Source organism: Polyodon spathula, chromosome 10 (assembly GCF_017654505.1).
Source record: "Polyodon spathula isolate WHYD16114869_AA chromosome 10, ASM1765450v1, whole genome shotgun sequence".
Lineage (NCBI taxonomy): Eukaryota > Metazoa > Chordata > Actinopteri > Acipenseriformes > Polyodontidae > Polyodon > Polyodon spathula.
In genome coordinates, this window is record NC_054543.1 from 28,020,973 (window position 1) to 28,047,063 (window position 26,091).

Genomic DNA, 26,091 nt, shown 5'->3' on the forward strand with positions numbered 1-26,091 from the left:
AAACCAGATATCATCTCATTTCAGTATAAAAGTGGAGCTCTACTCTGCAGTATGAAATCGACTATGCAACTGGACTTTACACATGGCCTATAACTTAATTCTCTTTTTCTAACAATAATTTCCAGCCACCTGTTCCTATTCAAAAGATTGGGGGGACCCTTAAGCTCTGATTGTATCTGTCCATCTGCTTTCTTTTATCTTACACTCCCAGTCTATAGATGCTTTGGATTGCAAACAATAAATTCCTGATGTTATACAAATATGCTTTTCAGATACTATGTGATTATTACAAGATTATCAGGTCTGTCTGTATGTGATACTAGTAAATCAGTTGCTTTTGTTAATTAATGATGGTGACTAAGCGGCTTCTACAATTTACGTAGACTTGATGTTTTATATAATTGGTGAGGTAGATTTTGCTTGAACACATTGGAAAATTATTGAAAGAAGATGTGTATAGATGTGTATCCAGGGAGGCAACATTATTAAATTGAGCACTTGGATAGAAAACAAATTATTAAAAAAAAAAACAGTATGTGCTTTAAGATCACAAGATTTCAGATTTCACCATTTTCAAATGCATTGTATTTGTTACAGGATATTAAATGTGTTAGTGCTTTTACATTAACTGCTTCTTGCTAGTTCAGAAAAAATACCACCCAACATTAAATTATCAGGAACAAGTGAGCCATGCTAATTTCTACTGAATATGAACATTGTCACTAGGCTACCAGTACACATGCAAGTAGTGCCAGATCCATGTCCCTGGAGTTAATCAAGGCTCATTAACCCTACACAGCATCATAATGAATGGATGGAAGCAAATCTAAGACTAATAACGAATAAAACCCCCAAAGTCTGAATGCCATGATTCATTTAACAAAGGTATTAATTTACTTTCACTCAAATACTCTCAGGATCAGGTTAATAAACAGCTTAAAATGGAGAACTACATACCTGCTGTCCTTTCACAAGAGCATTTATGTTTTGTAGGCGTAGTTATTTCCACCCCCAAACCACGAAAACAAATTGAAGATTGGAAACAAAGTCCACGACACAGCACCTTTTTGTGGCAGCAGTATTATGTATTATAATGCAATGCTATTAAGATCATTTTTTACATACAAGTAGAAACCAAAACAAAAAACATAAGATAAACAAAGCATTTTTACACTACAGTCACAAGGTTACAGACCCATATTTGGACTGGCAACAGTCCATTTTGTTTATTCACTCCAACAAACTTGTGTAAATATTCATATTGTTTCAGTACAAAAACTCATTTAAAATGTTACAGCATACAGTGTGTAAAAAAGACATAGTACAAATGGTTTTAAGAAAGATTTATTTTGTCACCTTTTGACTCATCAATGGTACATACATTTCATCACTTGTCCGAGGCAGAGATGTGAGAGAGAAAGGGGATACTGCATTCTTATAGCGAACACTTAATTATCAGCAAGGATAAGCTGCAAGGCAAAACATCAAATGTCTAAAGATCACATTGTATCATTTTTTTTGTTTAAGGTTTTTATTTTCACGATGCAAAAGCAAGAACAGCTTTTTTTTTCCTTTAGTATTTTTCTTTTTTTCAAATTTCCACAACTTCTCCTACGAAATGGAATTTACTGGCCAACTGGAGGCTTTTGTACTGGACCAGAATAGTGTAGAGCGCTTGTGCTTGGTGACATGGCAGATCCAGCTGTTTGAGCGCTGTCTTCTTAACGAGATGCAAAAGTCTTCCCCCTGGATACCAAAGAAACACAGTAAGTCACACTTAAATACCCTACAGCCATATCAGTATTGGATTATTAGGGTTCCCCATTACTATGACTAACTATTACATGACATTTTACAGGTTAAATTACACCCTCTAATCTGCCTCACACTTTAAATGAAACCTCTAACGTAACCAGGAAATGAAGAACTAGGACATGTAGCTCTGGCTCTGTTGCTCTGCAGGATACCTGGCAATCACCAACTAATGTATTCAACTTCTATCTGCGAACATTACAGTACGATTCAAAGACAACATTTTGAATAAACAGCACATTTATATATATATATATATATATATATATATATATATATATATATATATATATATATATATATATATATATATAAAGCAGCCTTATTCTGAGAGATGAGTAAATTAATGATTTGAACATCAACAATAGTTCATATGCAATCTCTTCAAAAGAGAAAATGCCACTTTTTTCAAAACAGGTTATGCACTGTGAGAATTTTATGGTTCCAGGGAATCCCCCAGCACCTCCTGCAATCCCAGTACCCATGCACGCCTCCTGCAATCCCAGTACCCATGCACGCCTCCTGCAATCCCAGTACCCATGCACGCCTCCTGCAATCCCAGTACCCATGCACGCCTCCTGCAATCCCATTACCCATGCACGCCTCCTGCAATCCCAGTACCCATGCACGCCTCCTGCAATCCCAGTACCTATGCACGCCTCCTGCAATCCCAGTACCCATGCACGCCTCCTGCAATCCCAGTACCCATGCACGCCTCCTGCAATCCCAGTACCCATGCACGCCTCCAGTACAGTATGTGCCTGTACAGAAGTGGTCTGGTCTTAATGGATCCAACCACTTGCAGCCCAAAAAGATTAGGTAGGGGAAGAGGTGAATGAGCAATATGAATAACAGGGTGTACTAGGAACAGCTTGCTGTTAAAATACTGGCATTGTGCCGCATCAGCAGCAAAAAGGGTCAGTAAATTTATAGCTAAAAAAGATAAGCATCAAAGTGTTTAATGGTGTAAATTAAAAGGTTTTACATATTTAGAAAGGTTGTTACTTTACAAAAAATGCATCTCTAAAAACATTTCCTGTAAAAAAAATAAAAATAAAATAAAAACAACAACAACAATAATAATAATAATAATAATAATCATCATCATCAACAACTATAGGAAAATAAGATGATCTTCTTTTGAAACATCTTTGTTTCTGGCTGAGCAGTAACAGAATTTAAAAGGGGTCATCTATAACCTACTTATTTGTATTTGTAAATTGGCAGCATGTACAATTGGCTCACACAGTGATGTTGTGCCAAGCAGGTTTCAAGCCAACCTGACGCATGTGACCCCATGGTTAATTACAATCTACAGTAAAGCTACGTGTTTAAATTAAGCACATTTAGACTAACGCTTCCTCTGTGAAATGGTGGTATTAATGCAATGATATATATTTTCTGTTACAGATAATGAGAACATATCAACTGAAGTTTGAAGCTCTTTGTTTCTCAATTGTTGAACAAGCTATTGGTTGCACCACAGGGCATACAAAGGACTACACTGCCTTCCTTTGTGCAAGTTCACTAGGGCAGCAGGGAGAAGTGGGAAGTCTGTTTAATATGGACACATTTCAAAAGGGATTTTGAATGCTTCCCTAATTTGTATCTGCATACCTCCACCCATAGACACGCAATAAAAACTAGTTTGTGTTAACAATTTGAATAACGTTATTACCGTGCATTGCACCTGTGGATTATTTAACCTTGACCCTTTTTAAAATCAATTTATATGCCTGACGCTGGGCAAAATGGAGACACCTTTTAGACACACCTTCAAGACCGTTAGAAGTGCAAAACTGTAAAATCATTCAATGGATAGAAACATGTGTTCCAACAAATGTATTAAGAGAATGTGAACTATTTTCTGTGGGTTCCGTGTACATTGAGAGCAGCCTCTTAATAGAAACCATATGGTGCTTCCGCTTCAAATACTGCATGGGCTCTTACGTGATAGTCTTCATCTCCTTCTTCTCTGCGTCAGGACGGGCTCTGTTCAGTACTTTCAGAAAGTCTGAAGTCTTGGACCTCATGCGAGTGTGAATGTAAGCCTGGAAATGCAAGGCAAACGTTATTGAGGAAGCCGTAAATGAAGTTAGTCAAAACTAAATACTTTAATGTTAGTTAGACAGACAGTCTACAGTGATGGCCAAAAGTTTTGCATCATCCGGATAGAATTAACAAATTTTGCTTCATAAAGTCGAACGAAACTTGCTGAATAAAGTTATGTTAACATATTAATTACATACCACTTTGTAGTTTTCCATATACATAAACGACAAACCTGTCAAATTGAAAAATGAGACATTTTGAAATCTAATATGAAATACAGCACTATTACTGTGGCTTCCGGTACACTTTTGAGATTTTAATTTTGTAATTTTGATTACATGATGTTAAATAAAAGACCTAGAATTATTTTCATATAGTTTTTCTCAATCCTAAAATTATAAGTGATACAAAACTTTTGCCATCGCTGTACACTTATTTGAGCTTCGGTGTTTTACTCTCTCCCTGATAGAGGAAGAGAGTATGAAACACCTAGGGTATATAAATGCCTTGATATTTTTTTTTAAACAATCACTTGCTAAATGTGAATTACAAATAAATGCAACTGTAATTATAAGCACCCAGAACATTTTTGATCAAATTAATTTAATTACCACATGCCTAAAAAGTGAGTTTCACTTAAAAACAACAAGATACAAAATATACAAGAACATACAAAAGTTTATAAACGAGAGGAGGCCATTCAGCCCATCTTGCTCGTTTGGTTGTTAGTAGCTTATTGATCCCAGGATCTCATCAAGCAGCTTCTTGAAGGATCCCCGAGTATCAGCTTCAACATTACAGGGGAGTTGGTACCAGACCCTCACAATTCTGTGTGTAAAAAAGTGCCTATTTTCAGTTCTGAAAGCCCCTTTATCTAAATTTCCATTTGTGACCCCTAGTCCTTGTTTCTTTTTTCAGGTCGAAAAAGTCCCTTGAATCGACATTGTCAAGATATACAGTATATAACCAGAATATGTTTTCTGCAGTCATGTAATTTGGTCACCATACCAAGTTTCATCATAATCAATTCTCTAGTGTAAATTGTACTTGGGTCATTACACATACAGTAGTTGTCACTGCCTGACAACTACAAAGTTTGTATTAACCTATTTAAACAAGTTATTACAAATTAGCCAGTGTAAAATTATACATATTTCCATTGCTTCATGGTTGTCTCCTTAAGCTTAGTAATGTAATGTGATCAGGAGCACTGGTGTTCTTGTATCTTTTTTTAGGACACTGATATGACTGGAGTGGTACAACATTCAATGTGATAGTCACATTCAACATAGCAGAAACATGTTTTTGGGGGAACGCACATGACACCCAGCCATGCTGTATTCATAGTAAAGGAATAAGATTTAGGGTGCCACTAGACATATTTTTGAAGTGGGGCACAATACATTATTCCGGGATACCAAGATACTTTGTAAACAATGGGTCTGAGTGGGGTTAATTTGCAACAGTGCTGAACAATTTCACATATACATTGACAGACAATGTTCAGAAAGCGTGTAGAACAGGGCTTCTCAAATTCTGTCCTGGGGATCTCCTGTGGCTGCTGGTATTCATTCCAACCAAGCTCTCAATTACTTAACTAGACACTTAATTGAACTAATAATTTGCTTAATTAGACCATTTTACTTGTTTTCAGCTCTTAAAACAGTTGCAGTTCAAGTTACTTATAAAATGTTATAGCTAACTTGAAATCTGCAACTGTTCAAGAGGTGTCTGTGCTGTGTTTCAGAAAAGCGTGTCCTTTTAAATACACACGGTACGCTAGAAGTGCTTTTTAAACGCTATAGCATGTTTTTTATCAGCAAACTTTTCAAAACAAACAAAAACACAAAAACAAAACCTAGCCCTTCTTTGGGCACTAGCTAAACAGGCTCGCAGTTGTCCTGTCTAATGCAGGGCAGGGTAAGCTTGTTCCTCCATTTAAACAAAATCAGAAAATAACCAAATCCACATCAACAGCCACAACTTTCGTTGTCAAAACCATTACCTTTGTTTGTTACCACCCCTTCCCCCAATCACAGAACACACAAAAAGTATGACCTTTTTATTCCCTAAGCCAATCAGTCGCAGCTGATCAGCATTTATCCCATTAATTAGTCAATTAACCCAGAGTTACCTTTGCTAAGATGGCGTGTGTGTGGCCGGCCAACACCAGTGTCGTAAAGACTTACATCACCACAACATGAACACTGTATTTACAGCAGATTTATTTGGAACAGAGTTTAAACACACTTTGAACAATGACATTTGAGGTCCTTCATCAATAATTAAGGACCTCATATTGACCAGTCAGGTTAAAGGAATTTTACTAAAATTTAAACCAATACTGGGTGCAGTGAAATTATCCAGCCCTGCTGCTATCTATGAGGGGTAGTTAAACTACAGAGCAATTTTTATACATTCTAAACCATTTTATTCAACTGTTTTATTCAACATATTGGGTGCTCTTGACTTAGGAGTGGTAACATTCCCTCCCTACATATCAAGTGCTTCTCTAAGCACCCCCCACCCCTTACCTTGGAGCACTTTATGTGGTAGTGCAGGTAGTCCCTAAAGGTGTGGATGAGGTTGATGGTGTTGTCTCTGGCATTTGTACTGGTGTGGCGAGGGAACAGAACTAAAAGAGGAAGCACACAATTTTAAAAAAAACACAAAACATAAAAAAACAAAAAACACACATTTATTGATGCCTGCCTTTTAGGACTAGCTAACTCACACACTTTTCCACCACTAATTATTCAGTACAGGTTCACAAATATGTCTGTTACCTTACAAGAACTCGCTAGACTTTACACCACTGAAAATATATGTAAAAAGAAATCAATCAGCAAAAAGTCTGCGGTTGAAATAAGTTTCTTGCTCTGAATAGGAACCACATATGACTAGGATAGGGTTGGGACTTCAATTAACACAGCAGACGTTGAGGAAATCCACAAATCATCCTTTTAGATGGATAGTTTATTCTTTAAAAATAAAGCTAACTGGTTACCAGCTGCACTAGAACAGCACCCCAATGTGCAGCTGGAGTTTATTGTTACTCCCCGTGGCACGCAATCCCGTTCAATCCATGTTATAGTCAATACAGTATGAAACCCGATAGCCTGAGGCCATGGCTCCTTTCATGTCATGGCCATGGAGCTGTCAGCATGTGTGTATTACATAAACATTACACCTTCCAACAAGGGACATCAATAATTGATACCTTCCTTTTAAGACTAGCTAACTACCTGTGTGAAGCGAATCTGTTGTCTGAAGAAACCAGACAGATGGGAGAGAGAATAATAGTTTATCATCAAAAAAAAAAAAAAAAAAAAAAAAAAACATTTGTTTAACTATTGGTGGTCAAAAGACAGACAGACATCCACCTGAACATTGAATATGTGGCATATTCTAACATTACAATTCACATTTTAAACAAACATCAGACATTGCAAGACAAAGGGTTAATGGGCATAGACTGATGGTAAAAAAAGGAAGTGATCCTTCTCAGCTTTTCAATAGAATGAATGAAAAACACTGTTTGATCTTTTAACTACTAACAATCGTTTTAGGAATGACCACTTTGTGTTCCTTCTATTTAACTTCCATTTCAAATCGACTTCTCTTTTCAACTTGGGTGCTTACCTTAAGTTTAATCTTTCACTCAGAAAAATTAATTTGTCACTGATATATTTAGCTTTCTTTCTTTCTGTATTCTACTTAGTGGAGGACTACTATTTTTAATAATCACCATTATACAAAAGACAAAAGGGGAACTCTTCACACATTTGGTCTCGGAAGGACAAACAGGCATGTTTGTGGTACAAGATTCCATGCTATAAAACAAATACATTTTAAAATGTCAACATAGAAGGAAATCTTTCAGAAAACCTGTTTATGACACCTTTGATTATTCACACTGCAACAGAGTACTGTATACTTCCAAACATTAAAATCTTGCTGAAAGAAGCTCTGTACATGAAATGGTCAGTTTATTTGGAAATCTAGTTCTCTTTATAAACAGAACCTTAGTTTATCTGTAAAAAAAAGTTATGCCAGCAAATGAATTGCTCCTCTATACATTTTACTTAGTACTTCATCTATTAGATACAACTATCAAAAACAGCAACTTGGTACCGGTATGTAATATCAGTTATCTGAACAAATGCATTTTTCATTCATCACATCCTGATGACTTTTTAAAAGAAGTTTAATGCACCTAGTGTGTAACCATTAACCTGTCCCCTTGCAACACCCTGTCTCTAGAGGGTGGAAGAAATACAAAATTCACATAGAACAAAACTGATATTTCCTACATTCATGGAAATGGTATACAAAGTGAATCTAAACAAGAATACATTAGTTAAGATAACCAATATTTCAAACCCATACCAAGTTTTATACAGTACAGTGTTCACAAAGTTCCATACCAAAGGTGATGTACCCAATGTTGTCTCCGACAGCAGCGTCAGTGTCCTTCAGCTCAAGGGGAGGCTCTCTGTGACTGAACAGGACCTGAGGAGCTGTGTGGCTGGCACGCCTACCCTCCTTAAACTCCTTTATTAGGGAAACAAACAAAAACATTTCTACAGTAATATAGGCCCACTGTGCAAAGGAAAACCGGCAACACAAATAATTTAAATTCACTTCATTGTGTACACAATGGTTATCTTTACACTGTATTTGTAACTTTACAAAAATATTTAGTGGCTACTTGCATCTTCATCTTTGCTTGACTGGTATCTGAACTACTGTATTCTGTTTTATTGTTCAGCTTTCTTGCAATACTGTATGCTACGAAACATTTGTATGTCATTTTGGTTTGCTATGAAACTTACAAAGGGAATCATAAAATGCAGCCATATGTAAAGCCAATTTTGCTGGAGGATTTTCAAAACAATGAAATATGAAGCTGGCATCTAAAATTTAGAGGTTGAAAAGCAGTGGCCGAGAATTAACAAAAGAATATAAGCTCCCTGAACAAGGATGCTCAATTGTAATTGTTAGGTACTCATGTCAACCACTCCATGCTACCAGAACTGAAACTACAGTATATTTAAATAAGCAGCTGGCAAGGACTTGTTCTTGTGTTATCAGATTTCTGATGCTACCAGTCAGATTGATTTGCACTGTAAACTGATCGTGCTTGGCATGCTACATCAAAGTGCAGAAAAACACTGCTTCCATAAATTCATAAATCAGCCTGGCAGCTAGACATAAGAGGAACTGGGAACTAAACCAGAGAGGTGAGGAAATGTTTTTTTTTTTTTTTAATTTGTAACTTGCTCTAGTGTTTGTGGAGCAGCAAGATGCCAACTACAACTGAAAAAAAAGACAAGAATGAAACAGCCAATAACAAACTGAGGTTCTGGGGTTGAACAACACAAATAAAGGTGTTCAAGATGATCCATTCTAGGCTTTACTCATCAGGTAATGGATCAAAATCAAATCTCAACGACGAAGGAGATTTGAGATTTGAAAGGAGGTGGGCCAAATTAAGCTTGCAGTAAAACCTTGAATGGCTCAATTTGTGTGCATCTCTTGTTTCAGTCCTACACAGCTGTAAAACACCATTGAAAACAGCGCTGGAACATCTCAAATCTGCCGTACCTGCATGAACACCTTCCCAATTATTACATCATCATCATCCTTGAACACTGTGCTGAAAACCACGGTTACCCTGTCCTTCTTCGCTTCAAGATACCTGCCAGGAATAGATTGTTAGCTTTACTGAAACAGCCACTGAGCTTTAAGAATAATTACCAAATGTTTATGCCAATTTAGGCAAATCCCACTGTATAGTGACCCTGAAGGGACACATACATGTGGGGACAAGCTGTAATTTCAACAGTTGTGTACTGATTATTCTATTTACCAGACTAGAAATGTGCTGTAAACAGCAGTTCTACAGAAAATGACTACAGTTTCACAGTTGTGTTCTGTATTGCTGTACATCCAATTTGTTTGTTAAACTGTTTGTCATCATTTTGTGAAACAAAATAGTATTTTTGTTTCTTATAAGGTATTCATATTTAAAAAGTGTTAAACTGTGCAAGTATATAATAACTATACAATAAAACTGCCTCTCGTGTCATACTAACATTTCCAAGCACCCACACATGCAGAAACTTAACAGTTATTAAGCAGGAGGTACACCAGCAAAACAATGATTAATTGAACACAGTCTCTCATTTAAAGGCACAAAAATGCAGTTCAAATAAAATAAAACCTTACAGCATTCTATACATTTATGTACAATCCAAAAGATTCAACTAAAAGATCAGACTATAAAATGCAGGCAAAAACCTATTATCCTGCTGATCTGATTGTGTTAGACTGCCTCCACTGTACACATACATTGTCTCATCCTCTCTGTAGTGGACGACGGCCCTCTTCTCGCCCTCCCGGCCCTCCTCCTGGAATTTGAAGTACTTCTCAAACACAGAGGCAAAGCAGTTGCGTTTCAGAATGCCAGCCTGGTGGATCACTTCTTCTTTATTTGCAGGGATATTGTCCAGGTCATACAGAAGAGAAACGTTGTAACCTAAAAATAAAATGGGGGGGGGGGGGGTAGCGATAAATCCAACTTAACTGTAGATTGTGCTGCTAAAAAAGACAACGCAACGCAATAGAATGGATCTTATTTTGTTTATTGTAAACCTCTTGTATGACTCTTGATGCATTGTCTTATTTACAAGGGGGTCCTGGAGGATAGAATACACATAATTAATACACTTGGGCTTAAAACTGCCTAGTCAAGGTTGATAACAACTGCAGTAATTAAGATGTATTTATTAATACCAGCGTAACAAAGGTGTGCAGAGGTATCACAATTAAATATATACCTCCTTTCAGCTGGAAATGTAGATGCTCCCATGAAGTATTAAAGTTAACAGAATAAAATGACGTGAAATACAGCTGTGCTGTCTAAGCACTTACAAAATTATATTATATTAATATATACATTTCACCCAGATGTTTCATTGGCATTTAAAATTATTTTTAAACAAACATTCAGAGAATGGCTCCAAGTCACAAGCTCTTACCTGCTTCAGGCGACACCATGAAATTCCCATAGACTCTCTTCAGCAGCTGTTAGTCAAAAAACAATATCAGAATTAGATTTTGCATGCCAAACAAATCAAGTCATTGTCATCTTAGAAAATCTACTGGAGCCATGAGAGCTTAGAAACTGGGCTGAGGAATAAAGATGGGCTAGAGAAGCAAAATGAAACTGACAGACAGAATGTTTGACTGATGAAAGTGCTTTATTATTTTATATGAACATTTTACATTAAGCTTTGATACGTTACAGACTGACATGCCCAAGTTATTCAGTCATGTGTCTATCCCCCCCCACAGTATGTGCTACATACTGTAGGCGTGTCTCTTTTTGCCCAACCATTATGTAAATTAATTTGCATCATATTTATATATGATTTGCATCAATAAGGAGTGGTGAAATCTAGGGCTCAGAACAGAGGAAGACAATTTGAATTTCCAGTTGGGGGATTAAAGTGGTATGGAAATGATGAGATCATTCATGTTCCTAGTCGAATAGAATATTAAATAAAACATGCACAGGATTTGGGATTTAACCTGCCTACACCTGTGACTAGTTAGAGTAAAAAACACATATTTGCATGTCATGAATTAATTTATAATTATTTATTTATTTGATATATATAAGAAGCAAGAACCAAAAAATAACAACATAAAAGGGGGACTAGCAATAATGTTAACACTACTCTAACAAGAGGTAAGAAATAGTTTTATCATTGGTTTACAACATCTGCTTCCATTACAGGCCTTTGTAGCTAAGTGTATTTGCTCTATCCTGAGTAAACACTGCAAAGCTGTTTATGATAGGGATTAACAAAATCTGCAAACAACCAATTTAAGGATGACCACAGACCACCTTCAAAAAACAAAAAAAAAAAAAAACATCCTTTATACAAAGCATGTTTAACTATGGGCCAGTCCAGCTTAAACTTTCTACCAGACATGACTCAGACTGAACTTCCTGTTTCATGCACAAACCACAGTCGTCATTCTCTTCCATAAAAGGCATCTTTGTGAAACAGCAGCGACCTTCCATGCAGAAGTAATGCATTAAAAACAAGTGAGAGCCAACCCTCTTTGTAGTGCCAAAGAGCTCTCTCTGAAGTTTCTGATGGGCTGGGAACTACATCTGAAAACAAGTCAACTGGTGACTACAGGGATGGGTATCACAGAATGTTGCAGTAACCATTGCTGAAGCAGAGGGTAAAATGATATGGGGGAACCTTAATTCAGTGGGACTGATTTGATCAACACATAGCAGAATTATTATTATTTTATTTTTTTATTATTATTTCTTAGCAGATGTCCCTATCCAGGGCAACTTACAGTTGTTACAAAGTATCACTTTACACAGCATCACCTTACAGATAAGAACACTTACAACAGTAAAATCAGTAGAATATAAGACAAAATTCAAGTAAGAGCATAATAAAGAATACAGTAAATAATTGCATTTAAGAGCGAATTCTACTAAGAACAGTGTAAACTTATAGGAATGATATTTGCTTACAAGAGTAAATTCCATTAACAGCATGTAGCAAGTATGATAAATGGATAACAGCGATTTTAAATAACAGCAATTACAAAAAGCGTGGATCTGGATAAGTTTAACAGTAAAATCAACTACAAGCCACACAAAATAGTTAGAATTAAGAGTAGTCGTAGTAGAATACAGCAAAATATGGGGCAATTCTGTTCAAGAACAAGAAAATGCAAGTACTGATACAATTGGGTGTCATCTAGCCCAGTATAGTCCAAGGTTGTGAGGTTTACAGAAATTACATCGGTTTTTAAAAACAGCATTTTACTAGGGATGCAAGTCAGTTATAACCAGCTAGTTTTTATGTGTTTTTTTTTTTTTTTTTTTAAATCAACTCTTTCAGCTGTCTGGATGTCTAACTGGTTTTACTGAAATTAAAGTTTAAAACAAAAAAAACTGTCAAGAGAATGGGACATTATACATTAGGGATGGGCTGGTATAAAATTTGTTAAGATAACTGTAAAAACCATTGTATAATGTCATTTTTTTTGTAATCTGTTTTTAAACTGCATTTAAAGAAATACACTGTGGTCAAGTCATTTTTTAACAACAACAAAAAAAAAAAAAAAAAAAAACCCGAAAAACTAAAGTTTTAAAACAGATCTTAATGTTAAATTGCTGTAGTTAAATTTCTACAACAAGACTTGAGAAAAAGTTTCCATTAATTTGAAAAACAAAATATTACAGCAGAATGTCTGCATTTAATTATACCACAATAATGAACTGGTCTGGCTTTGAAATCTCCATTTGCAAATGAAAAAGCTGCTATACATTTTACACCGAATCAAATTACAAATGCAGGGGATTGTTTTAATAAATTTGCACATACCTAACATACATAATGGAATATTGAACATGTAAATAAATACATATCTTAATGCATTTACAGCAAGTTATTTTAACAAAAAAATGGAGGAGAAATACCATTGTAAATTGCTTTAATTCACAAAATCTAAAGAAAACACACTTCCTTTAGGATTTATCTTTGGCATTTTATATTTTTTATGCCAAAAAGCTGAAAAGGGGGTGTGTGTGTGTGTGTGTGTGTGTGTATATATATATTATATATATAGATATATATATATATATATATATATATATTAATAGATAATATGAATTTTTACAACTTTAAACTTAAAATGGTACAAGTTGTTCAATAATATATATTCAATATATATATATATATATGGGTCATACTACCATAGTATGCATTATTCTATTAATAAGATCCATCATTTGCTCACAACAACGTTGAGCTGCAGTTTGTTTGTTAAACAAATTCTAACGTATAAAATAACTTTGTTCCGCTGACAGTAAACAGAATATTGCTTAAAATCTTGCTTGCAAAATTACAAAGATTTAAACAAACAAAAAAAAAAAACTGCTGCAAACGGTCGGAACGCCTTTTAAAGAAAGTTGAAGTTAACTACTTCTGTATTTGTGTTGCAAACAAAGTAGACACTTTGTTTGCACTGCGCTATCTAGAGTTCATCCAATGTGATTTTTGTAATTACTGCTGCTGTTTGTGAGCCTCCAGGCCAGGATGTCATTTAAAATCTGAATTCGTTCATTCATAAATAGTTGAATGACTTTTGCTGATATATTAATTCTCAGTTCATGCATATTTTGATGATGAAAAGCACATATGACAATACCTGGCGCTCCACTTTAATGAAAGCAACAGCCAGAGCTAAATTTACTCTGCTTATCCAGGGATTTTGCTTCAAGCACTAGCAGTAACCTGTACTCATTTGCTAGCTCTTGTTGGAAATGAGTCCTTCCCCTTCCATTATTAGTACCAAGTAGATCAATTATGCTGGGAAGACACTTTACACAGTAACATGCAGTTCTCATATATAAGGCTCTGTGAAAACTGCGATTTTACGGGTTGCACGAAAATTGTGAAATTAGCCCAACACCACAATTTTTACAATATTCTGAAGAAATAAAAGTAATTTCATAATTTGTATCATACAAATAAAAAAAATAAAAAATCACATTAACAGAACTGTACAGCTCTGCCATGTGCCTGTGTGTAATATTTGCCGTGCACACAGTGCTGCGCAGTGATGATGTCATGTGACTATATGCAATCTAAGCAGGAAAAAGGCTAAAAAAATCTCCACTCCGATGGACCTCTTCTGAGGGCAACTAAGATAGCGAAAGGGGAAGTCTTTGGATGGGCTGGCCTGACAGTTCAAACAGTGGGTCGGGAAGTCGTCAGCCTGGAAGAAGGCGAGACTCCGTTGCAGGAATGTATTGACCCAGAACGTAAACGAGGTAGCAGCTGTAAGCAATAGAGACAGCTGCAAACGCTTACCAAGGGGTCATGCGCGATAGCATAAAGGGGCCGGAGAATCGTAAATCTTTTCCTTCTCTTGGTTTATATTGAGAAACTGGAAGGACCGTGTGAGACGCAGAGAAAGCGTTATAAAAGTATTTCATGACTGTTTGTTTGTTTTTCGTGTTGTTTGTAATCGTCTTGTTTGTTAAATCACCAGAACACGAATCCGGAGCTGTCGCCATGGGTCAGCACAAAACCGGATCAACACTGCACTGTACTACAGTCAAAGTTAACAATGTTATCACCACTTGTTCACAAATATAGCACATATTATACTGTACTTCACCACAAGCACTGTCAGCACTCGCTTTGGACTTGTGATCGTGTGTGTGTGTTTAGTACTGTGCTTATTGTTTATGGGACTGCAACCCTTTTCATTACTATGCAATACACATTGTTGTGTTATTGTACCCTGCTTGAGTAACTTTGATGTTAATTTTGATGTCAGTGCATTTACCTGTATATTTGCGGTTATAAAAAAAAAAAAAATTATCTGTACACGTAATTTATTTTATATTTCTGTGCACATTCCATGAAATACAATACATTACCCGAGACAATTTAAAGAAAATTTCACAGGGTTTTCACAGGGCCTTACTCACACACTAGGACTAGGACTGCTGAACCAAACACTTCCCTTGTGGATGTGTACACACCTCGTCTGCTCCATGGTCTTGCAGCTCCTTGTAGAACTTCAGAGAAATGCTGACCATCACCTTTGATTTTTCTCCATTGGGGTTGGAGATGTGGTAGAGGACACCATCGAAATCTGCAGGATAAGAAGTCAAAAAAATTAACAAAAAAAATAAATAAATCTGCTCCATCAGAGATTTGACATTAAAGCTATCAAGACAATTAAGGCACCATCACACATGCAAGTTTTCAGAGAGGAATTGTATGGTATAAAACTAGCAAGAATAATAAATTGCACAGATCTTTCCAGCAATAACATAAAAAAAAAAATTATTCCACTCTGGAAAACTACCTTTGCTTAAAAAGAGGATTCCTAACGTAACTTAAACATACCAAAGAAAAATGGTGCTGTTTAAAAAAAATCAAGAAATATAACTAGAAATGGGAGTTTTTGATAACAAAACCAAAACAGATTGAATGGTCTGTAAACCCAAAGAAATATGGAAATGTTCCATTAAAATGTATCACCTAGAATTTTAGAAGTTACAGTTCATATAAGGAAATCAGTCAATTGAAATAAATTCATTAGGCCCTAATCTATGGATTTCACATGACTGGGAATACAGATAAGCATCTGTTGGTCACAGATCCCTTTAAAAAAAAAAAAAAAAAAAAGGTAGGGACGTGGATCAGAAAACCAGTCAGTATCTGGTGTGACCACCATTTGCCTCATGCAGCGCGACACACCTCCTTCGCATAGAGTTGATCAGGCTGTTGATTGTGGCCTGTGGAATGTTGTCCCACTCCTCTTCAATGGCTGTGTGAAGTTGCTTGATATTGATAGGAACTGGAACACGCTGTTGTACATGTCGAGCCAGAGCATCCCAAACATGCTCAATGGGTGACATGTCTGGTGAGTATGCAGGCCATGGAAGAACTGGGACATTTTCAGCTTCCAGGAATTGTGTACAGATCCTTGCGACATGGGGCCGTGCATTATCATGCTGAAACATGAGGTGATGGTGGCAGATGAATGGCACGACAATGGGCCTCAGGATCTCATAATGGTATCTCTGTGCATTCAAATTGCCATTGATAAAATGCAATTGTGTTCGTTGTCCTTAGCTTATGTCTGCCCATACCATAACCCCACCGCCACCATGGGGCACTCTGTTCACAACATTGACATCAGCAAACCGCTTGCCCACAAGACGCCATACATGCTGTCTGCCATCTGCCTGGTACAACTGAAACCGGGATTCACCCATTAACACTTCTTTAGTGTGCCAGTGGCCATCGAAGGTGAGCATTTGCCCACTGAAGTCGGTTACGATGCCGAACTGCAGTCAGGTCAAGACCCTGGTGAGGACGACGAGCACGCAGATGAGCTTCCCTGAGATGGTTTCTGACAGTTTGTGCAGAAATTCTTCGGTTGTGCAAACCCACAGTTTCATCAGCTGTCCGAATGGCTGGTCTCAGACGATCCCGCAGTTGAAGAAGCCGGATGTGGAGGTCCTGGGCTGGCATGGTTACATGTGGTCTGCGGTTGTGAGAGGGGTTGGACATACTGCCAAATTCTCTAAAACGATGTTGGAGGTGGCTTATGGTAGAGAAAAGAACATTCAATTCTCTGGCAACAGCTCTGGTGGACATTCCTGCAGTCAGCATGCAAACTGCACACTCCCTCAAAACTTGAGACATCTGTGGCATTGTGTGTGTGACAAAACTGCACATTTTAGAGTGGCCTTTTATTGTCCCCAGCACAAGGTGCACCTGTGTAATGATCATGCTGTTTAATCAGCTTCTTGACATGCCACACCTGTCAGGTGGATGGATTATCTTGGCAAAGGAGAAATGCTCACTAACAGGGATGTAAACAGATTTGTGCACAAAATTTGAAATAAGCTTTTTGTGCATATGGAAAATTTCTGGGATGTTTTATTTCAACTCATGAAACATGGGACCAACACTTTACATGCTGCGTTTATATTTTTGTTCAGTGTAATTTCTAGAAGTTTTTCAAAAACAAAGAATACTAGAAAAAATCTTTTGCAGCAGAAGTTTTGCTTTTGTGGATGAGGGAAAAAAAAAAAATGAACAAGAAATAGACTTATTGCACCACGACTATGATATTTGTCAGTGAGCTTTTGGCATGATTCTTTAGTGATTTTTTTGACCACTCTTCAACGCAAATTTGTTTCAGTTCATTCAAATTCCAAGGACTTCTTTTGTGCACAGCCGCCTTCAACTCATACCGAACAGTCTCAATTGGATTTAGATCGGAGCTTTGACTAGGCCATTCCAGAACCTTGACTTTTCTATTTTTTAACCATTCTGAAGTAGATTGTGATGTGTGCTTTGGATCGTTGTCGTGTTGGAACGTCCAGTTGTTTCAGGTAATCGAACAATATCTTTTGGTATGCTATGGAATCCATTTTACCATGTATTGGAACTAAATTTTCTGTGCCATTAAAAGGAAAAACAGCCGCATAGAAGGATATTACCACCTCCATGCTTGACAGTAGGTATGGTGTTCTTTTCTTTGTATGCCTCACCAGACTTTCTCCAAAGGTAATGACTATCAGCGTGACCAAATAGCTTGATTTTTATTTAAACACGCCACAAAACAACTCATATCCATCATTCAAATGCCGTTTCGCAAACTTAAAGCGATTATCCTTGTGATTTTTTCCAAAGAGTGCCTTTTTCCTTGATTAACTGTTACATTACCGTAACTTGTCCCATTAGCTTTGTTTTGGCTGCATTTTTTCTAGGCTGCTCTCTTAGCTGCACTCGGTACTGTAAGTTACAAGCAAGCACCATACATTTAAAATAAAAATACCAGTACATTTTATTAATCACATTAAATAAATGAAAAAAGTGATGTTAACATGCTACATTTATACACACACCATAGAGGCTAGAAAAAGCGTTTGTTTTTTTTTGTTTGTTTTAACCCGAGTCAGTAACTATTGCATTCAATTTATTTATTTTTTTTTTTTTGGGGGGGGGGGGTAACGTTAACGATTTAATAAATGTAACAACAAGATAACAAAATGTGAATCTTGGTGAGCCGAGTACAGTAGCTTGTAATTCAAGTTTGCAACTGTTTAAAAAAAATCATAGTCTTCAATATAAATGAATATATTTTGGCTGTTGTAATGTTCATTTTATCCTGTTTCACTGGAGCACACAGAGGCGGGATTTGGTCACAAGCAACATAGTTGCTAGTAGTAAATTGGTTAGACAGTTGCCACTAGAGCTGCTGACTAGGGATGGGACAGTAAAGTTTGCACAGTATGATAACTGTTAAAAAAAAAAAAAAAAAAAAAAAAAAACACAGTGATAACCTTAATATCACAGTATACAGTACATCATGCAAGTTATAAAATAAAGGATTAAATACAGACTAATATAAATCACTTAAATTACTGTCATTCACAAAAATAAAACCAACAAATCACACTAAATAAATAATTTAAACAAATATAATACACAAAATCTGTGATAAATGTATAATTTTACAGTAGTTAATGTTAATCAATTACACTGACTTAATCCAGACAAACGTAAATATAGCACGTTGAAAATATGTACTGTGATGCAAGGTTTGGAGAAGACATTTCTCCAAAAGCTGCGTGTGAAAGACAGCAGCAAAGAGCAGCTGGCGCAGCAAGCTCTGGGTAACGGAACGTAGCAATTGAAACGTGTATTCTGTGTTGTTGACATATTCTTTCAAAGCCATTATTAAAATACAGTACCAGTTCACAAAAAGATGTTCCTCAGACACTCGCTAAGGTTGCAAGTACCACCGCTTGATTTAGAAGCGTGTTTTCAGTTGAAAAAATGCATTAACCGTTGTATAAAGGAATTACAATAATTGCGGTGTAGAATAAAAGGAATGGTATTAATACTGTAATGTACCTAAACCACGGTAAACCGAAAAACCGGTATACTGACTTCGGCAGCTGTCCTTCTGTTTGTACCTTTTATTTTGTGTTTATTAAAAACGCGCAGCTGCAGCTTCCTTGCCTGCCAATACCATCTGGGCCAGCAACAGTACCCTGTCACACCGACCCATCTCTACTGCTGACCCGCTTTCGAGATCAATTATTATTAATAATAAAAAATAACTGCGGAAGTATTTTCCTTCTCTCATGATACAAGTAAAATTCCACAATTTTTCCAAGACTTTCATAATGGAGACATGGTTTCTCAAGCCATGGAAAACAGTTTGGAATTCGTCCATACTTTTTTCCCCAGACTAGCGTACGAACCCTGACAAGGAGTGCACCGGCAACACAATCACTCTAAGGTGCTTCATTTTGCACCAAGCCCTGGAGCAGAAACATTTTGATAAGAGACACAAAAGTCGGCTGGCAAACGCCCCTCAACCTTCAACTAGCGCCCAATGGCACACAGAATAAAAGACAATGCCAGGTTGCTAAATGCAATAAAAACAGAACTTTTGAAGTCTGCGCCCGTTGTGAAAAAGCAGTCTGTGGTAAATGCACTAGTACAATTGAAAAGTGTGTTTTCTACATAGATTGTACTTAAGAAAGCTGCAATAGAACTCTGAACAGACAGAGCCTTGCACTCTGTTTCACTCAAAGTATTTTCACGTTGCATAAGTTATGTTATATTTTTGTTTTATGCTGTTTTTACAGCTAGTTATTTAAGTTTTATAATTTTCTATGTGCATAAAGCGTTCTACACCTGTTTACACAGACGTTTATTGCGTAAAGTTTATTTTATTAGTTTTTCATATTTATGTGTATGTGCTCTTTTTGAAAAAAAATAAGAACAAAGTTTAATTCAATTTATCAATGTAAATACGACGCTTCTGCTCTGAAAATGTTATGTAATGTTTTCATAAATAAAAAAATATTAAGTTGTATCCGACTGTTTGTTTTTCACTTTCACATCGAAGCCGTTTTAAAATGGAGCCGCACATTTTGCAGGTGCGGCAGTTGTATGTAGTCCGCAATCTCTGCGGTTCTACTGTTAACATGTGTGTCAATGAACTCCATGACTTAAGCTTATGAGATATGAAACATAAGACAGACAGAGTTTAGATCTTACACTGCAGCACAGAACCGCAAACAAGTTTACATCCTTGCCACCCATTCGGAACTGATAACATACAGAGATTGTGCTGTGTGTAGAGTGTAGGGCTACCACGGGCAGCCAGGAGTGCAGTGCAATGGACATTCCTCTATGACTACGGGCTGCAATTGCTTTAGGGAAGTTGGGGTTGGAAATCTACAGCCTGCTCTCCAGAATAGCCTGCTGGCAGAATCCTCACTTGAGACTGTTCTTTCTGCCTTCCCAGCTCTTCTTTCTGCCTTCCCTCTTAATAAAATGTATGGAATAAAACTTACCAGCAAACGTGACTTCTACAGTATCAGGCTTGTTCCTGAAAATGACAAAAAATGTTACATGAGTTAACCTATGACTCAGGACAACAGTGAACACAATTTCTGGTGAACGGTTCCTGAGATGTAGGTTTCGATAGCTCTCAGGCCTGTGCTGTCATGTGTACACATTTTTACCAGAAAAGTAAAACTTATGAATTGCTGAACAATTCAGTTATTTATTTATTTATTTTTTTAATATATTACATGAACTGAAACTGGCAATGTATATTGCTTGTGTGTTCCTGGCCCAATTCTTAAAATTAGGTTAAACCAATCATCCTGGGAAGTTGTGATCCTCCTCAGAATTTTCAGGCCCTCAAACTACATGAAATGTGGCACACAGATTTGTACTTGGAACAGTTAAACCAAAAATAAAAATTTCCAAAATCAAAGTCCTCCCTGGCACTGAAGAAGCTTGTAATAAAGTCCCAGAAAAATTAGTAGATTCTTACTTAAACTTCTGTGATTATGCCCAAGATAAAAGGCTGGTGTACTGTATGTTTGACTCAATTTGCCCATCAAACATGACATTTACTTATTAAAATGAATTTAGCTTTCGAACACGCAAACACAGGCCAAAATAAAAATGTATTCTAACTGTAATATATATATATATATATATATATATATATATATATATATATATATATATACACACACACACACACACACACAGCTCTGGAAAAAATTAAGAGACCACTGCAAAATTATCAGTTTCTCTGGTTTTACTATTTATAGGTATGTGTTTGGGTAAAATGAACATTTTTGTTTTATTCTATAAACTACTGACAACATTTCTCCCAAATTCCAAATAAAAATATTGTCATTTAGAGCATTTATTTGCAGAAAATGACAACTGGTCAAAATAACAAAAAAGATGCAGTGTTGTCAGACCTCGAATAATGCAAAGAAAATAAGTTCAGATTCATTTTTAAACAACACAATACTAATATTTTAACTTGGGAAGAGTTCAGAAATCAATATTTGGTGGAATAACCCTTATTTTCAAGCACAGCTTTCATGCGTCTTGGCATGCTCTCCACCAGTCTATATATATACACACACACACACACACACACACACACACACACACACACACACACACACACACACACACACACAGTACTGTGCAAAAATTTTAGGCAAGTGTGAAAAAATGCTGTAAAGTAAGAATGCTTTCAAAAATAGACATGTTAATAGATTATATCAATTAACTAAATGCAAAGTCAGTGAGCAGAAGAAAAATCTAAATCAAATCCATATTTGGTGTGAACACCCTTTGCCTCCAAAACAGCATCAATTCTTCTAGGTACACTTGCACAAACTCAGGGATTTTGTAGGCATATAGTCAGGTGTATGATTAAACAATTATACCAAACAGGTGCTAATGGTCATAAATTCAATATGTAGGTTGAAACACAATCATTAACTGAAACAGAAACAGCTGTGTAGGAGGAATAAAACTGAAGACAGTTTACTGTCAAAAGTCATACACCATGGCAAGACTGAGCACAGCAACAAGACACAAGGTAGTTATACTGCATCAGCAAGGTCTCTCCCAGGCAGAAATCTCAAGGCAGACAGGGGTTTCCAGATGTGCTGTCCAAGCTCTTTTGAAGAAGCACAAAGAAACGGGCAACGTTGAGGACCGTAGACGCAGTGGTCGGCCAAGGAAACTTACTGCAGCAGATGAAAGACACATCATGCTTACTTCGCAATCAGAAGATGTCCAGCAATGCCATCAGCTCAGAATTGGCAGAAAACAGTGGGACCCTGGTACACCCATCTACTGTCCGGAGAAGTCTGGTCAGATGGGGCCTTCATGGAAGACTTGCGGCCAAAAAGCCATACCTCCGACGTGGAAACAAGGCCAAGCGACTCAACTATGCACGAAAACACAGGAACTGGGGGTGCAGAAAAATGGCAGCAGGTGCTCTGGACCGATGAGTCAAAATTTGAAATATTTGGCTGTAGCAGAAGGCAGTTTGTTCGCCGAAGGGCTGGAGAGCGGTACACGAATGAGTGTCTGCAGGCAACAGTGAAGCATGGTGGAGGTTCCTTGCAAGTTTGGGGCTGCATTTCTGCAAATGGAGTTGGGGATTTGGTCAGAATTAATGGTCTCCTCAATGCTGAGAAGTACAAGCAGATACTTATCCATCATGCAATACCATCAGGGAGGCATCTGATTGGCCCCAAATTTATTCTGCAGCATGACAACGACCCCAAACATACAGCGAAAGTCATTAAGAACTATCTTCAGCGTAAAGAAGAACAAGGAGTCCTGGAAGTGATGGTATGGCCCCCACAGAGCCCTGATCTCAACATCATCGAGTCTGTCTGGGATTACATGAAGAGAGAGAAGCAACTGAGGCTGCCTAAATCCACAGAACAACTGTGGTTAGTTCTCCAAGATGTTTGGGCCAACCTACCTGCCGAGTTCCTTCAAAAACTGTGTGCAAGTGTACCTAGAAGAATTGATGCTGTTTTGAAGGCAAAGGGTGGTGACACCAAATATTGATTTGATTTAGATTTTATATCTGTTCACTCACTTTGCATTTAGTTAATTGATAAATATAATCTATTAACATGTCTATTTTTTAAAGCATTCTTACTTTACAGCATTTTTTCACACCTGCCTAAAACTTTTGCACAGTACTGTGTGTGTATATATATATATATATATATATATATATATATATATATATATATATATATATATTATATATATATATATATAAGGTATGTCACATCTTTTGATTATCAATAGCGGAAGTGCTGTCTTAAGCCACTGCCTCTGTTGGCTGGCTTAATGACCCAAAGAAAGGCAGGATGTAGCTTTATCATCATCTTTTGCAATTATGTTTTACCCCTGCATATTCATGTATGTGAATTATTATATAAGGTTTATGTGGCAACGCTGCTAAAACTTCAATTTATTTTAACAGATTAAAAATCTAACTCTAGCTGGGATACAATAAATTAAAATTTATCCACATACAAAACTTGTCCAACCGTACTCTACTTCTCACTTACATAAACAGTTTTTACTGTGATTAGTAAGCACTGGTGAATCGTAGTAAAAAATAGAACACAAAAATGTTGCGTCAATGGTTTTCGAGGCAGGTCCACTGATACATATATGTGATAAGCCTTACTTAACTCCTTTTGAAATCACGTATCAATTTTAATAAGAAAAAGAAAAAAAGGAAATGGAAATATAATATTTGTCAATTTTGTTATATTTGCGACAACACTACAGGATAACCTGCAGAAGAAACTTTCTAAATAAAGGCTATCCATTGTGGCAGTTTCTTGTACCCCAATTTGGAGACAGCTGTGTTTGCACACTTGCAGTGTGCTTGGTTTTGTGGTTGGGTTGGCATATTTCCTGGGGAAATACATTTTAAATGCAATCTTATTGAACAATAAAAATTATGTAACTGGGACATGTATTTCAAAGTATACATAAAAAACACCTGAAAGTACGTGTTGATCACCTTTATGATACTCCAGATGTTCTGGATAATAAACCCTTCTCAAAAAGGTAGACTAGTTAATCCAAAATTACAACACTGGACGCAAAATGCAAAACTAAGAGATCATTTTAAACAGCACGAAGATACATTTTTAAATATGAGCTTGAATTCTATCGTGTCGTGGCCTCTTTCGCGATCGGTTTACGCCCCGCTCACAACAGTACTCAACTATTCAATGCTGAGAACATGCCAATGCAGTCCCCTGCCTGAACTTGGAAGTTGGAGATGATGAGGAACGCGGAAGCAAATTAAAAAAAAAAAAAAAAAGGGGCGGGGGCTGGTGGAAAGGATGAAGAAAGGTTTATCACAAAAAAGTAAAATTAGCCTTGATAAAGAGGAATGTTTTGCAACGTATTAAAGTGTAAAACAAACAAATAACTAATTAGTCAAACTTAGAATAAACCGTTATCTAGTAGTACTGAAAACTGTTCAGTGCATGTCTCTCAATGCGGAAGTAACTACTTCCCAGTCTGCAAGATTAGTGCAGTCATTTAAATGCTTTGATTGTTCCTGATGTTACTTTATAATTAAACAGCTGGAATGTATTAGAATCACCCAATTAAAACCACATGTCCTACGCTTGAATCGGAGTTGGCAGCACGGTACATGCTGTTACATTTCATACATAATCTGTACTTCAATCCTTACCTACCAAGTTTTACCTCAAATTCACATGAGCCCATTCTTTGACACGACAAAACAGATCGGGGATTTTTAATGCTGTGGTTTAATAATGCCGGATGTGCACCTTTATGTATTGTACTTCTATACTCGACAATATATTCACGCCGCCTACTTCTACAGTTCAAAATATTCCATTCAGCATTTCGATTATGGATAGTCACCAGACCCTCCGTAAATACATCTATCATTTTATATAAATACGGTATTGGTAACGTACCTTCACCAGCCCCAAAATACCTGAACATACAGGTGCCGAAGCACTATGCAAACGTTATCCAGTAGGTCATAGCCATATCGTAATGTCCTTATATTGACATATAATATAATATATATATATATATATATATATATATATATATATATATCCTTATACGCACTCTCGAATTTATATCTCCTCGATAATCCTGTTGTTGATCTCCTTACCCGTTGGACGCACTCTCGGTTTCAGAGCCAAAGCTCCTCGACAATCCTGTTGTTTCGTCTCGAGCAGAATCATGGTCGACGCACCTGGATATGTCGGGCTTGTAAAATAAAAAGTAATCAAGTAAAAATATATAACTTTGATTTAGTAGGCAGTAATATTTTTATATTTATAAAAAAATATATATTTTTTTTCTCTCTCCTGCAAGGCGGTTCTGCCCAGCCGCTTCCGTCTGCTTATACTTCCGCTCCCTGTCAAGGCCGTATGGAGGCTGTTCACTGTACTGCCTGTATCCGTGTACAATGTAATAGTAAGGGGATCTCAGGCGTCGTTTGGGGAGTAGGGGTACAGCGGTCCCCCAAATGCAGTTTCTGTGAGCAGTTAAAAGGCTTCGGGACATCGAAAGTGCAGCAACTAGCCTGACATTAATGTAACGTTAATAAAATATTGTCTTTTTTCTTGCCAAAAGCTGCAGTGCTACTGTTTTAAAATTGTTCTGCCTACAAAAACATCATAGCAACAGCCGCTCCCATGTTAATTTGCATTTGTTGAAATTCAAAATTAACGATAGATACTGTTATGTACGTTTTGTT

General features: G+C 36.8%; 1 protein-coding gene across 1 annotated transcript; it reads right to left on the bottom strand.

Annotated features, from left to right (window-relative positions):
- Window positions 1–1,602: 1,602 nt before the first annotated feature.
- On the bottom strand, window positions 1,603–25,573 carry LOC121321930 (actin-related protein 2/3 complex subunit 2-B-like). Its single transcript, XM_041261321.1, is given in 11 exon segments — window positions 1,603–1,746; window positions 3,763–3,863; window positions 6,399–6,499; window positions 8,292–8,418; window positions 9,472–9,565; window positions 10,219–10,405; window positions 10,908–10,953; window positions 15,464–15,576; window positions 20,822–20,856; window positions 25,501–25,519; window positions 25,522–25,573. Coding segments are annotated over 11 exon segments (900 nt in total). The 3' UTR covers window positions 1,603–1,721.
- Window positions 25,574–26,091: the final 518 nt, after the last annotated feature.